Below are 15,900 nucleotides of genomic sequence, written 5' to 3' on the forward strand. Positions count from 1 at the left end.
AATCATTCAATCCAACTTTCACATCTTTGACATGGCGAATAGCATTCGTGCAGAGTACAAATAATACAACGGTGCAAAGTAATACAAAGTGCTCGCCTGTACGTTATCAAAATAAGCAGCCTACCGGTATATGAAAAGTCAGTCTTTAATCATTGTGTCATCGTCTTCGTCCTGCGTACTAAAACCACCGAAATCCTCTTCGTCGGTGTAGGAGAAGAACAGGCCGTAAATAAGCCGCACCCTTGTATAAGCCACAGGGACCAGAACGAGGGGAAAAAGTAGCGGCTTATAGTCCGGAAATTACGGTATGTATGTGTATGTATGTGTATATATGTATGTGTATACATGTATGTAAATATGTGTATATATGTATGTACGTATATGTGTGTATATATGTATGTGTATATATGTATGTATGTGTAAAAATGTGTATATGTATGTATGTATATATATATATACATATATGTATGTTTGTGTATATATGTATTTGTGTATATGTATGTATGTGTATATATGTATGTATGTGTATATATGTATGTATGTACGTACGTAAGTATATGTATGTATGTATGTATGTACGTATGTATGTATGCATGCAAGTATGTATGTATGTACGTATGTATGTGTATATATGTATGTATGTGTATATAAGTATGTACGTGTGTATGTATTTATGTATGTACGTGTGTATGCATGTACGTATGCACATATGTATGCACGTATGTATGTATGTGTATATATATATGTATGTACGTATGTATGTATGTATGTATGTGTATATATATATATATATTTGTATATACGTATGTATGTGTGTATATATATGTATGTACGTATGTATGTGTATTTATACAGTATATGTATGTACGTATGTATGTGTATTTATACAGTATATGTATGTACGTATGTATGTGCATTTATATATGTATGTGTATGTATGTGTATATATATATGTGTATGTATGTGTATATATATATATATGTATATGTATGTACGTACGTACGTACGTATGTATATATGTATGTATGCATGTGTGTATATATGTGTATGGTATATATGTATGTGTATATATGCATGTATGTTATGTGTATATATGAAAATGTTTATATGTATGTATTAGAGATGTCCGATAATATCGGTCTGCCGATATTATCGACCGATAAATGCGTTAAAATGTAATATCGGAAATTATCGGTATCGTTTTTTTTATCAGTATCGGGTTTTTTGGGGGGTTTTTTGGGGTTTTTTTTTTTTTTAATTAAATCCACATAAAAAACACAAGATACACTTACAATTAGTGCACCAACCCAAAAAACCTCCCTCCCCCATTTACACTCATTCACACAAAAGTGTTGTTTCTTTCTGTTATTAATATTCTGGTTCCTACATTATATATCAATATATATCAATACAGTCTGCAAGGGATACAGTCCGTAAGCACACATGATTCACTAATAATACTAACCTTTAACAGTTAATTTTACAAATTTTCATTAATTACTAGTTTCTATGTAACTGTATTTATATTGTTTTAATTTCCTTTTTTTATTCAAGAAAATGTTTTTAATTTATTTATCTTACTTTATTTGATTCATTTTTTTAAAAGTACCTTATCTTCACCATACCTGGTTGTCCAAATTAGGCATAATAATGTGTTAATTCCACGACTGTATATATCGGTTGATATCGGTATCGGTTGATATCGGTATCGGTAATTAAAGAGTTGGACAATATCGGCATATCGGATATCGGCAAAAAGCCATTATCGGACATCCCTAGTATGTGTATATATAGGTGTGTATGTATATATGTGTATGTATGTAATGTATGTATATAAATATATACACATATACATTGGTGGTCAAAAGTTGACATACACGTGTAAAGATTATAATGTCATGGCTGTCTTGAGTTTCCAATAATTTCTACAACTCTTATTTTTTTGTGATAGAGTGATTGGAGCACATACTTGTTGGTCACCAAAAACATTCATGAAGTTTGGTTCTTTTATGAATTTATTATGCGTCTACTGAAAATGTGACCAAATCTGCTGGGTCAAAAGTATACATACAGCAATGTTAATATTTTACATGTCCCTTGGCAAGTTTCACTGCAATAAGGTGCTTTTGGTAGCCATCCACAAGCTTCTGCTTGAATTTTTGACCACTCCTCTTGACAAAATTGGTGCAGTTCAGCTAAATTTGTTGGTTTTCTGACATGGACTTGTTTCTTCAGCATTGTCCACACCTTTAAGTCAGAACTTTGGGAATGCCATTCTAAAACCTTAATTCTAGCCTGATTTAGCCATTCCTTTACCACTTTTGACATGTGTTTGGGGTCATTGTCCTGTTGGAACACCCAACTGCGCCCAAGACCCAACCTCCGGGCTGATGATTTTAGGTTGTCCTGAAGAATTTGGAGGTAGTCCTCCTTTTTCATTGTCCCATTTACTCTCTGTAAAGCACCAGTTCCATTGGCAGCAAAACAGGCCCACAGCATAATACTACCACCACGGTAGGGATGGTGTTCCTGGGATTAAAGGCCTCACCTTTTCTCCTCCAAACATATTGCTGGGTATTGTGGCCAAACAGCTACATTTTTGTTCCATCTGACCACAGAACTTTCCTCCAGAAGGTCTTATCTTTGTCCATGTGATGTCAGATGAAACAAAAATGAAGCTGTTTGGCCACAATACTCCGCAATACGATACTGATGGCTGATGGTCAGTCCTCCCAGGCTAACGTCTCCTCTCGTGTCCACAGATTACCTGCTGCCTCTCCTCTGCGGCATCTCCAGCTTGCTCTGCCTTTCCTGCGTCATCGTTTGCGTCTGGTGGACTCGCAAACGGAGAAAAGCGCGCGAAAGGAACGCGCACCTCCCGTCCGACGTCAACAACCACTGGGAGCCTCTTCGGCTGGTCGGAGGGCGTCCGCAGCCGCAGTCGCAGCTGAAAGAGAGCAACAGGGAGGCGGAGCAGGAGCGCAAAAAGCTCATGGAGCCTTCTTATCGGACGTGTGATGAAGGAGAGGAGGAGGAGGAGACGGAAGGCGAGCTGGAGGAGGAGGAGGAGGAAGAGGAGGAGGATGAGATGTGCGGGGCGGAGGCGTCTTCTAAGAACTCCAAGACTGCCGTGCAGTCGAGCGCGGGTCTGATCTGCACCACGCACACTTCCAGTTCGCCCCTAAAGGCGCCACACCGGACCCCCGGCTACAACCCCAAAGACATCCGCTGGAAAAATGTCAGCGCCGTCACGACGGGCCAGAAGGACGTCCGAGATCATTGCGTATGAGACATTTCAAGGAAAGACTCGCCAGGTTGGGAGTGAGCCGCTGCCATGAGGCGGCCTTTTTTTTTTTTTTTTTTTTTTTGTCTTTTGGGACTAAAAAGGCTTTGTTTTTTTAAATAAGCCATTTTTATTTAGTTTTCGTCACCTGACGTGATGTTTAGGTTCAGGCAGCACAGTGGACACCCTCAGTTCTTTGTCAGGCGGGAAAAGAAGCCCGCTGCGATTTACGTTGATGTACCAGATAAGAAACAAGGAGAAAAATACGTATTCTGATTTTTGTTTTTTGCGTTCCAGACTGTTATGACTTGTGGTCCCATCAGACTTCTGTTGGACGTCCCGGGCCAGGAAGGAAAAACCTTACCCCTGCTCTTTGTCGCTCCGGCCAAGAAACCCCACAGTGCCTACTTTGTGGCCTTCAGTCATTTTATCCCGTCTTCTCAGTCGTCTGAGCTCTTTTTTTTTTCTTTTTTTTAACCATATTCATTTTTCGTTTTTTTTTTGTTTTTTTTTGCAGTATTTGAGTTGGTAGCAAGTGCCTTTCTCACTCCAAGTCGCGCTGCCCAGTTTGACCTCCTCGCTTTGGACATTTAAAGAGTTCCATTTCACAGCAACGCCATTCAAGGTATTTGATCGGAACAGAAATGAACACTCTGTACATATTTGTATATACAAAAAAAAAAAAAAAGGAGGAGTCGCTGTGTATATTTGAAATAAGTAACTTAAGACAAGTCACACATTTTTATTATTATTATTATTATTATTATTATTGTTATTATGAGTAATATTATTTTTTTTACAACGCCATTCCTTTTATTTATGCCAGTGGAAATAGGAAGGTTTTATAAAGCGTCAACAGGCCCGCAGTTAAGAACCTTTACAGTGAGGTACCACCCATGAAGGACTTTTTTGAAGGGTTTAAAAATGGTTGTTGTTTTTTCTTTTTTTAATTAAAAAAAAAATGATTTGATTTCATCCAGACTCATATCCGACTTTTCATAGCTAAACAGTCAAAAGTTATTTCGGCCTTAAAAGCCATTTCTAAGCCCGTCATTAAACCCTTTCTGTTTCAGGTGCCTTAATGTAACCAATCATGCATTATTTGTGTCATGAGTTGTCATCTTTTTATGCTTTTTTTTGGTTTGTTTTCACAAGTAACTCTTTAAAAAAAAAAAAAAAAAAAACACACAAAAAAAAAACTGTGTTGTATTGTGGCGTGTTTTATTCGCCTTAGTAAAGTGCTTTCCTTGTCTCGCTTTGCTTTCGGGATGGAGATGAAAAGACGCTTGTCCACCGCGGTGCTTTTTTTCCGCGTCGCGAATGTGGACGTCTGTCGGGTCAAATGTTGGGTTTCACGGCTTTAACCAAGGAGACCATGTTTGCTGCAGCGAGCCTGCAGCTGTGTTTGTTTCAGTTACCAACTCAGTCCACACGGGAAAGAAAAAAAAATAAATACAAATGTTTCAACCCCGCCCTCTTTTTTTTTTCCACACCATGTAAGACCATCATATTTTCTGTTTGACGGGACGCAGCAAAAATAAAGAATTCAAGCGGCATCACTGCTGGTGTAAAAACTGAATATGCATATTTTTCTTTCTATATGGTTTTTGTACAAAGGAAAGCTTTTCGTGAATGTTTCATGGGCCCTTATTAAAGCTCTTTTGACACTTTCTCATCACGCTTGTGATATTTGGAGTTCCGCACAGACTAGCTCAAACCAAAAGATAATTTTCTAACCTGTAACCCCTTTTGAGACTGTTTCCTTAGAATTACAAACCCCAAAACCAGTGAAGTTGGCACGTTGTGTAAATGGTAAATAAAAACAGAATACAATGATTTACAAATCTTTTTCAACTTATATTCAATTGAATAGACTGTAAAGACAAGATACTTAATGTTCGAATTGGAAAACTTTGTAATTTTTTGCAAATATTAGCTCATTTGGAATTTGATGCCTGCAACATGTTTCAAGAAAGCTGGCACAAGTGGTAAAAAAGACTGAGAAAATTGAGGAATGCTCATCAAGCACTTATTTGGAACATCCCACAGGTGGACAGGCTAATTGGGAACAGGTGGGTGCCATGATTGGGTATAAAAGCAGCTCAGTCATTCACAAACAAGGATGGGGCGAGGGTCACCAATTTGTCAACAAATGCGTGAGCAAATTGTCGAACAGTTTAAGAACGACATTTCTCAACGAGCTATTGCAAGGAATTTAGGGATTTCATCAAAAGGTTCAGAGAATCTGGAAAAATCACTGCACGTAAGCGATGATATTACGGACCTTCGATCCCTCAGGCGGTACTGCATCAAAAAGCGACATCAGTGTGTAAAGGATATCACCACATGGGCTCAGGATCAAAGCGACATCAGTGTGTAAAGGTTATCACCACATGGGCTCAGGATCACTTCAGAAACCCTCTGTCAGTAACTACAGTTTGTCGCTACATCTGTAAGTGCAAGTTAAAACTCTACTATGCAAAGCAAAAGCCATTTATCAACAACACCCAGAAACGCCGCCGGCTTCGCTGGGCCCGAGCTCATCTAAGATGGACTGATGCAAAGTGGAAAAGTGTTCTGTGGTCTGACGAGTCCACATTTCAAATTGTTTTCGGAAACTGTGGACGTCGTGTCCTTCGGACCAAAGAGGAAAAGAACCATCCAGATTGTTCTAAGCGCAAAGTTGAAAAGCCAGCATCTGTGATGGTATAGGGGTGTATTAGTGCCCAAGGAATGGGTAACTTACACATCTGTGAAGGCACCATTAATGCTGAAAGGTACATACAGGTTTTGGAGCAACATATGTTGCATTCAAGCAACATCTTTGTCATGGACGCCCCTGCTTATTTCAGCAAGACAATGCCAAGCCACATTCTGAACGTGTTACAACAGCGTGGTTTCGTAATAAAAGAGTGCAGGTACTAGACTGGCCTGAAATATGAAGCCCAAAATACCACAACAGAGACCCCCGGACTGTTGAACAACTTAAGCTGTACATCAAGCAAGAATGGGAAATAATTCCACCTGAAAAGCTTCAAAAATTGATCTCCTCAGTTCCCAAATGTTTATTGAGTGTTGTTAAAAGGAAAGGCCATGTAACACAGTGGTAAAAATGCCCCTGTGGCAACTTTTTTGCAATGTGTTGCTGCCATTAAATTCTAAGTTAATGATTATTTGCAAAAAAAATTTGTTTTTTCAGTTCGAACATTAAATATCTTGTCTTTGCAGTCCATCCAATTGAATATAAGTTGAAAATGATTTGCAAATCATTGTATTCTGTTTTTATTCACCATTTACACAACGTGCCAACTTCACTGGTTTTGGGTTTTGTACTATACCAAACAATAAGAGAATAGGTTTAAATTGAGAATCGATTCTGAATCGAATCGAGGTGTTCAAAAATTTGCAGCCCTAATATTTGGATTAGATTCATGGCTCTTTCAAGGGAGCCGGATCTTGTTTTGTGTTTTGTTGTTTTGTTTTATTTGCAGACACACAAAGAGAAAAAAGAACAATGTAAGGTCACCAAATATGAACAAGAGGATGGGTCAAATGCAGAGGACAAATTTCACCACACTTTGGGTGTGTGAGTGTGTGTGTGTGTGTGTGTGTGTGTGTGTGTGTGTGTGTGTGTGTGTGTGTGTGTGTGTGTGTGTGTGTGTGTGTGTGTGTGTGTGTGTGTGTGTGTGTGTGTGTGTGTGTGTGTGTGTGTGTGTGACAATCATTGGTACTTTAACTTTAAGCAGACCCTAAAGTCACTTGCGCCAAAATGTCAAAATTTACACAGCAGCAAAAGAAATAAAAATAATAATGAAATCACATGCAACAAAAATTCATATTATAATTCACTTCAGATCTTCAATTGTTTTTTAAAATATCTGTATTTTATATATTAAATATATATATATATATATATTAAATATCTGTATTTTAGCGTGCATTTCTTAGTTGACCTTCCACACAAACGGTGTCTTGAGTATTTCAGAAGGTGTAAAGGAAATATGGAAAACTAACAGTAAATGAACAAACAAATGTACATACAAATAGATATACAACATACACTATATTGTCAAAAGTATTTGGCCACCTGCCTTTACTCACATATGAACTTGAAGTGCCATCCCATGGAATTGTCCAAAATGTTTTGGTATCCTGGAGCATTCAAAGTTCCTTTCATTGGAACTAAGGGGCGAAGCCCAACTCCTGAAAAACAACCCCACACCATAATTCCTCCTCCACCAAATTTCACTCTCGGCACAATGCAGTCAGAAATGTAATGATAAACATATTCAGATTGCCAGATGGAAAAGCGTGATTCATCATTCCAGAGAAGGCGTCTCCACTGCTCTAGAGTCCAGTGGCGACGTGCTTTACACCACTGCATCCCACGCTTTGCTTTGGACTTGGTGATGTATGCCTTAGATGCAGCTGCACGGCCATGGAAACCCATTCCATGAAGCTCTCTGCGTACTGTACGTGGGCTAATTGGAAGGTCACATGACGTTTGGCGCTCTGACTGTGCAGAAAGTCTTTGCACTATGCGCTTCAGCATCCGCTGACCTTTCTCTGTCAGTTTACGTGGCCTACCACTTGGTGGCTGAGTTGCTGTTGTTCCCAAACTCTTCACTTTTCTTATAATAAAGTTGACTTTGGAATATTTAGGAGCGAGGAAATTCCGCGACTGGATTTGTTGCACAGGTGGCATCCTATGACCGTTCCACGCTGGAAATCACTGAGAGCGGCCAATTCTTTCACAAATGTTTGTAGAAACAGCCTCCATGCCTAAGTGCTTGATTTTATACACCGGGCCAAGTGATTAGGACATCTGATTCTCATCATTTGGATGGGTGGCCAAATACTTTTGGCAATATAGTGTATGTTCACAATAAATATTGTCTAAATACTGTCTTTTTTCTTTTTTTTTTGAAAGTCTATTAAAGAAATGCATTATTCTCATTGGATTTGGAAGATTTTCTAAAAGTATGAATGACAAGTAGCCCCCCAAATACTATTTTGAAATGTAGTACAAAGTCAACATACAAGAAGGATCAATAAAACAAACTTTACTCAAAATACTTCTGGATTTCATCAACTTGCTCCAGGCAAGTTCAGTATTGTTTCATTTGCCATCAACAACTCCCTAAAAAAAAAAAGTGGTTTGAGACACCAAGCTGATTTCACCTCTTCTTCCTTATAGCTTTTGTTTTTCGTACTAAAAATCATAAAATGTGTTGTTTTTTTTATAATAAGTGACAATGTACTAATTTTAACCAGTCAAATATTTGACAGTTTTTCATTTGCTTCTCTTATCAAGCAATCGAGGTTAGAATGAGATCTTGAAGGGGGAACTGCACTTTTTGGGGGAAAGTTGCCTATCGTTCACAATCATGAGAGACAAGAAGACAAAAGTTGTTGTTTTTTGCATTGTAACTAGGGATGTCCTATAATGGCTTTTTGCCGATATTCCGATATTGTCCAACTCTTAATTACAGATACAGATATCAACCGATACCGATGTATACAGTCGTGGAATTAACACATTATAATGCCTAACTTGGACAACCAGGTATGGTGAAGATAAGCTATATAAATCCCAGGTAGTATTATTATTATTATTATAAGGTTGTCGTTTTTTTTAAATTATAAAATAAGATAAATAAATGAAAAAACATTTTCTTGAATAAAAAAGAAAGTAAAACAATATAAATACAGTTACATAGAAACTAGTAATGAATGAAAATGAGTAAAATTAACTGTTAAAGGTTAGTACTATTAGTGGACCAGCAGCACGCACAATCATGTGTGCTTACGGACTGTATCCCTTGCAGACTGTATTGATATATATTGATATATAATGTAGGAACCAGAATATTAGTAACAGAAAGAAACAACCCTTTTGTGTAAATGAGTGTAAATGGGGGAGGGAGGTTTTTTGGGTTGGTGCACTAATTGTAAGTGTATCTTGTGTTTTTTTATGTTGATTTAATTAAAAAAAAAAAAAAAAAAAATCGATACCGATAATTAAAAAAACGATACCGATAATTTCCGATATTACATTTTAAAGCACTTATCGGCCGATATTATCGGACATCTCTAATTGTAACATGTAAAAATCGGCTGGCGATGCGGCTAATGTGAGCAGAAATTTCTACCACTAAATCACTTTAAAAATGCATTCAAAAACCGTTCAGTAACCTGTTTGATAACCGAGCTGTAGCAACATTGTTATTATAAGAGCGAACACTGAGGAACTATTTTTTTAGCGTAGTAACACATTAGCGTGCTAGGGTATTAGCCATAAAAGCTAACTACGGCACAACACTGCGATAAGACATCAATCTGTACTGACTAAAAAACGTGAACAATCGTATCTGTGAAGTATTATTTCATGTTTTGTAACAGTTTTGTAGTTGTACTAATACACGCATTATGTGTATCATGATCAACATTTCAAAGTGTGAATCACTCGATAGTTGTCTGTTTGGTCCAGCTGGCCGGTGACGTTTTTTTTTCCCGGTTGATTTGGGTAAGCACTCCATTTATATCTAAATAACTTTGCTTCAAGTTCCACATGTTGCAGCTTCGAGTCGCTCTCACCTCACTCTCTCGGCTTCTGTCTGCTCCAACGTCTCAGCCTTCCTTCGTGCTCGCGTCTAGAAGCAGCAGTTCATCCTCCGTATGTTCAGCTTCAAAAAGAGAAGGTTGTGAATCCTCGTTAGTCCAAAAATAGTCGTCTTCGTTGTTTTTTTAGCATGTCTGCCATGATTACAACACACTCGCGTTTTGTATCCGGAAGTCGGAACACACATTGTCGGATGTGCGCTGCTATGGAAATGGAAAAACATGCGCCAAAGAATTTGTTCCGGCAATGATTAAAATGCCTAAAATATGGTAAATATTGAACATATTATGAATGTGTTTGTTACTACATTATATATATACTTGCAGTGTGTATATAAAACATTGATGGAGGGTTTTGAAGTTGTTTTAGAGGGCTTTAAGAGACCGTTCCTTTCAAAGAGCCGTTCAAAAAATTGGTTTGTTATTATACTTTATATTAAAATTCTTTACCAATAAATCACTAACACATGGCACAGAATCATTTAAATTTAAACCAAACATTATTCTGAAATATTGGCCTTACTGTGATTTTATTTGTTTGGTTGTCACTGTAAACATTCCTGAAGACGGCGCCAGATGCTTTGACAGCGACATTATTTGGATGTCAAAGTCATTTTAGATGGGGGGGCCACATGGAGAAACATCTACTCCCAAGTTGGGCCGGACTGGTGAAATCGCGGCACGATAACTTAAAAATAAAGACAACTTCAGATTGTTTTCTTTGTTTAAAAATAGAACAAGCACATTCTGAAAATGTACAAATCATAATGTTGTTGGGTTGTTGTTTTTTTTACACTTACATGTTGCAGTTAATATTATTCTATCTTTATTTGTCGTGATTTATACTTTCTGAATAAATTATGTGATAATGTTCATCAGCCAACTCATTGGTGTTCATTTTCAATCTATCAAGATAAACAAATAAAATTAAATTACAGTATGTTATTTATGTAGTTTGCTTATTTTCCTCGACTGATGTACTAACATGTGGTTTATTTTGTACATATGTAGCATCATCTACAAAGATTCAAAGAATTGCTATTGCGACATCCAGTGGACACATTTAGAACAGCAGTTTCTTTCATTCAATAATTTCGGCTCATTTTTATACTTAGCAAACTCATCCCGCGGGCCGGATAAAACCTTTTTGACACCTCTGGTTTACGTGTACAAAAAGACATAACAAAAATGTGAATGTGTGTACGCCTGAATTAGGTGACATGTCAGAAAAGTGGCTACAGTAAATAAAACAGTTATAATTCATAATAAAAAAGTGAATCCTGAACGCAATGTACACCACGCATGATAAAAAAAAAAAGATGAAGGAAACTTCCAGAAAACGATCAAAATCTATTCCCACCGCTTCAATTGAGACACCTGGGAGCAAAAAGAACCTGTATTTAATATAAGAAAAAAGTAGTAAATAAAAAGCACATTATGTGAGTGAATATCTGCCGTGTTTGAACATCCGGGTACTAACAGACGTTTTAATGCATCTGGACCGTGATCAATGAACTCTGACTAATCAATATAAAATATATAAGTAGTAACGTCGCATCTATCAACACAAACGTGTGCACTAAACACAACTCCGAACACCAACAGGTATTTTCATGGTTTCGGAATCACTTCCGGTGCCAGTGCTTTTGTTTTGTCATTACTTCCTGTTTGGTGTCTGTGTTTTGCAGCGCCTTTACTTTTTTCTTCCTTGCCCCGCCAGCACACCTGTTCCTCAGTAATCACTGCTGATTAGTTCCAGCCTCGTTGTGTTGTGTATACCAAAGTGTTGTGTTGCCGTTCTAATTAATCAAACGACCTCCTGCCTGCTCGCCGCGTCTGCCTCATGCTCGGATCACAACAAAAGATAAGGACTTTTTTTTTTTTCCAATTATCAGTTTCAATGATGCGAGTGTTCCTGAATCTCCACGTTCCACTATTTTCACACAACCGTGGAGAAAAAGGCGTCACGGCCAAAATCGTAATTCCAGACTTAACCCTTGTGTGGTGTCTGGGTCCGTGGGACCCGTTTTAATTTTTTATTAAAAGAAAAATGATATAATTAATTGATTTTTAAAACTGAGACTCACTGACTTCGGCTCATTTTCTGTGAAGAACATTTATCAGAATACATATTTAATGACCACACACACCATACACCCCCCCCCCCCCTACACTTTTCTATTACATATAAGATGTCCGGGGGCTAATACACAGAGGTGGGTAGAGTAGCCATAAATTGTACTTAAGTAAGAGTACTGTTACTTTAGGTAAGTAAAAGTAAGGAGTAGTCACCCAAATATTTACTTGAGTAAAAGTCAAAAGTATGTTGTGAAAAAACTACTCAAGTACGTTGTGAGAAAACTACTCAAGTACTGAGTAACTGATGAGTAACCTGTTCGTTTAATGATGACGGCAACAAATAATGCACAAAAACATAAAACTAGCAATGAGCAAATTCAGACCTAGGAATATCTCTTAAGCAACTAAAACAATAATATGTATTAAATAATACATTAACAGTAAAAAAATTAAGGCAAATTGAGCCACAATAACTTAACAAGATTCAAGATGCTCTATTATTGTCTATTCTTTAACATGTACAAGACACATAAGAACTGAAATTTCATTTTCGGCACAGTCCCACTAAGAGCAGACATACGTTACAAGGGGGACAAGACAGGACCGCCAACGGATCAGCCACTTACGGCGCTCCTTAAAAAAGGTGGGGAAAAAGGTGACATTGGGAAAGGGGGAAGAGTAAAAAAAAGTATCAGTCTAAGGGGTCCAGACTGAGTCCAAGGAAAAAAACTCACATAGCATAGCACACATAACCATGATACATGTGATCACAACAACTCGCAACAGAGGGGGGGTGTTTGGGGCCCTGGAGGCCGGCTGCCGCTATAAAGCGCTACTCAGCCGTCCACAACCCCGAAGATGAATTAAGCAGTGGTGAAGGCGTTGATTGGGGGAGGGGCGGGTGCGTGCATGTATGTCCAATTAACTTGGGTGAGATGTTGAAATGTTTTTGTGGACTGGGGCCGATCTCAAAGTTCGACACCAGGTGTTATTGGAAAAAAGGAAGGTCAAAAGCGTCCATCGTTGAGGAGCACCATAGGCTCAGTAAGCAGAGATTATAAAGGAAAATAACAAGTTAGCCTTTGCGCAAACCATAAACTGATAGGTGTGGGTTGCACCTGGGAACACACTGTGCACTTCTGATTGGTGTTTCTATGCATGCGTGTGTGTGTGTGTGTGTGTGTGTGTGTGTCTTTGTCTGTCTCTCTATGAGGCTGCAGTGCGTTGATAAATGTCCCCACACGATGTACATTTGACAGTGATTCATTGCAGGGAAGCTAACATCAGCCTATGGTGACAGCCAAAATATCTACTAACGTTACTTACTGCGATGTGCTTCCTCAAATTTGACGTTGAGTTCATGTAAGCTTAAGCTTGTTGCCGCTGAAACTTTATGCGCAGTTAATCACGTGACCGCCTGGCTCTGTTTGATTGGTGAAACGGAGTCAAACGTCACCAGTGACTGCATGTGATTGGTGAAACGCAGGCATGCATAGATCCTACTTTGAAGGTCTGTCTGACAAACCAAAACAAACAAAGCGTGCATTAACAGATCGCTAAAAATCAGTAGCGAGTAGCGAGCTGAATGTAGATAAATGGAGCGTAGTAAAAGTAGCGTTTCTTCTCTATAAATTTACTCAAGTAAAAGTAAAAGTATGTTGCATTAAAACTACTCTTAGAAGTACAATTTATCCCAAAAGTTACTCAAGTAGATGTAACAGAGTAAATGTAGCGCGTTACTACCCACCTCTGCTAATAGATGTGTGGAAATTGATGTTCTGTGTACCACACACACACACACACACACACACACACACACACACACACACACACACACACACACACATACTTGTTATCATTTGGAATGGGCACCAAATTTTTTGATCATCACTTGTGGGGACCACCCTTTCTACAGGTTGTGGAGCCTTCCAAAATATGAGGTAAAATGGCCACTGCCCAGTTAGCTCACACACGTCTTTACATCTCTGGATTGATTAAGTAATGTGCTGATCATTCTTACTGGGGACCCTGGGGAAAAAGAGTTAATATGGTTCATGGGGACCAAATTTAAATACTTTTGCATAATTCACACAAATTTGTATGTGTTAGGGTTAACCCTAACCCTAACCCTACATGTTTTATGAACCAAAGCTTAAAAATCACTTAGGCATCTTCAGAATGGATCTGACTATCATTTAAAAAGGTTTCCCTTTAGGGGACCTGTTTTTTTGTCCCCATACCGTCAGAGGTCCCCTAAAGGTGACTGTGTAAACAGAGCGATGTCCCCATTAAGTAAGCATTGCCAGAACACACACACACACACACACACACACACACACACACACACACACACACACACACACACACACACACACACACACACACACACACACACACACACACACACACACACACACACACACACACACACACACAAACACATCAGGCCTAGATAGGAGGAGGACAGAGAGTAGGTACACAGAACATCAGAGTGTCAAATGTGCGAAAAAATGAGAGCAGACATTAGGGATGATGTTTGATAAGAAATTATCGAGTTCGAGCCTATTATCGAATCCTCTTATCGAACCGATTCCTTATCGATTCTCTTATCGAGTCCAGATAGGTTGTTGTATATGGAAAAAAACACACAATATTTGGTTTAACAAAAGCTCACTTTTATTATATAAGAAAAAAATTAAATCGAATAAATAAATAAATATTGACTATTACCCCCCCTAAAAAAATAAAATAGATATTGACTGTTGTTACCCAAAGTATATTAAGTGGGATTTTTCAGAAAAACAAATATATACAGTAACACAAAACAACCTGTCTCTGTGATCACTATAGGTGTATAAATAATAATATAGTGTTAAATAAAATCAGTCCCTTGGGCACAAAACTAAAAAATAATACAGCTCTCCAAAAATTGCACTTCTGCTACTATTTGACATAACTGTTTGTTATGATGCTTTGACATTTTTGCACTTTATTTCTTTATTGAAAGAAAATTCTATGAAGAGAAAAGTTGTTTGCAAATGTGGTTACAATGCTAAAAAATGAAAAGTTAAAGCTAAAAAAAGAAATACACTTTATTGAGTTAACATCATTTCTTTATAGGGGGAAAGATGTGATGTTATGAGCTAGGGAATATAACAACTACACTACCCAGCATGCAACGGGAGTGACGAGCATGCGCGGTAGCCCCGAAAAGTGTTGTTGCATGTCGCCACCCGGCAGCTAAGAATGAGGTTATGAGCACGCTGTGAAGGTAAACGTCAAGAACTCAGCCAACACGCCTCGTCTGCATTATTTATAATTAGACAGACAACACATATACAGTGTGATTTTGTTTTGTTTACAAGGAAAGAAAAACAAAAGTTAAAAAAGGGAGATATATGTTGTATATATATGTATGTGCTGCGGTTGCTTTAAGAACGTTGCGACAGCTGCCGTAAAGGAGGTGCGTTGCTAGCCTGGTTGCTATGTTACCGGTTGGTCGTAAAAGTGTTCGTCATGTGTTTGTACCCTGCTCAAATCTCTCAGTAAAGTTATTCATTGGATTATACCTTTTTGTTTTGAACTTTATTACACCTTGGAGCGCTTTTTCCGGTCCATTGTTTTGCCTTCCGCCCGATTGTAGCTGAGATAGGCTCCAGCGACCCCGAAGGGAATAAGCGGTAGAAAATGGATGGATGGATGTTTTTTCTGCTTTCCCTAGCTGCGCCTAATGACTGAGCTACGTGACGTCATTTCTTGTGATGTCCCACGGGGCATTTCTGGTCGGGACGGGATTGGTCCCAGGGATTCGAATAAAGAACCAACTCTTTTTCTTTACTATAGTGGTCTCGATAACGGGTACCGGTTCTCAAAAAGGGATTCGAGTCCGAGGACTGAGTTGTTTTCTTATCGAACAG

General features: G+C 38.3%; 1 protein-coding gene across 2 annotated transcripts in view; it reads left to right on the forward strand.

Annotated features, from left to right (window-relative positions):
* The window catches only part of jag2b (jagged canonical Notch ligand 2b), a 174,049-nt gene extending 169,097 nt beyond the window's left edge, over positions 1 to 4,952 (forward strand). For both annotated transcript variants that reach the window (XM_062033854.1, XM_062033853.1), the window contains one exon: positions 2,763 to 4,952. In XM_062033854.1, the coding sequence (XP_061889838.1) occupies positions 2,763 to 3,289 (527 nt within the window). In that variant the 3' untranslated portion in view covers positions 3,290 to 4,952. The remainder of the gene's footprint in view (positions 1 to 2,762) is intronic.
* The last annotated feature ends 10,948 nt before the right edge of the window (positions 4,953 to 15,900 follow it).

Source organism: Entelurus aequoreus, linkage group LG23, assembly GCF_033978785.1.
Source record: "Entelurus aequoreus isolate RoL-2023_Sb linkage group LG23, RoL_Eaeq_v1.1, whole genome shotgun sequence".
Lineage (NCBI taxonomy): Eukaryota > Metazoa > Chordata > Actinopteri > Syngnathiformes > Syngnathidae > Entelurus > Entelurus aequoreus.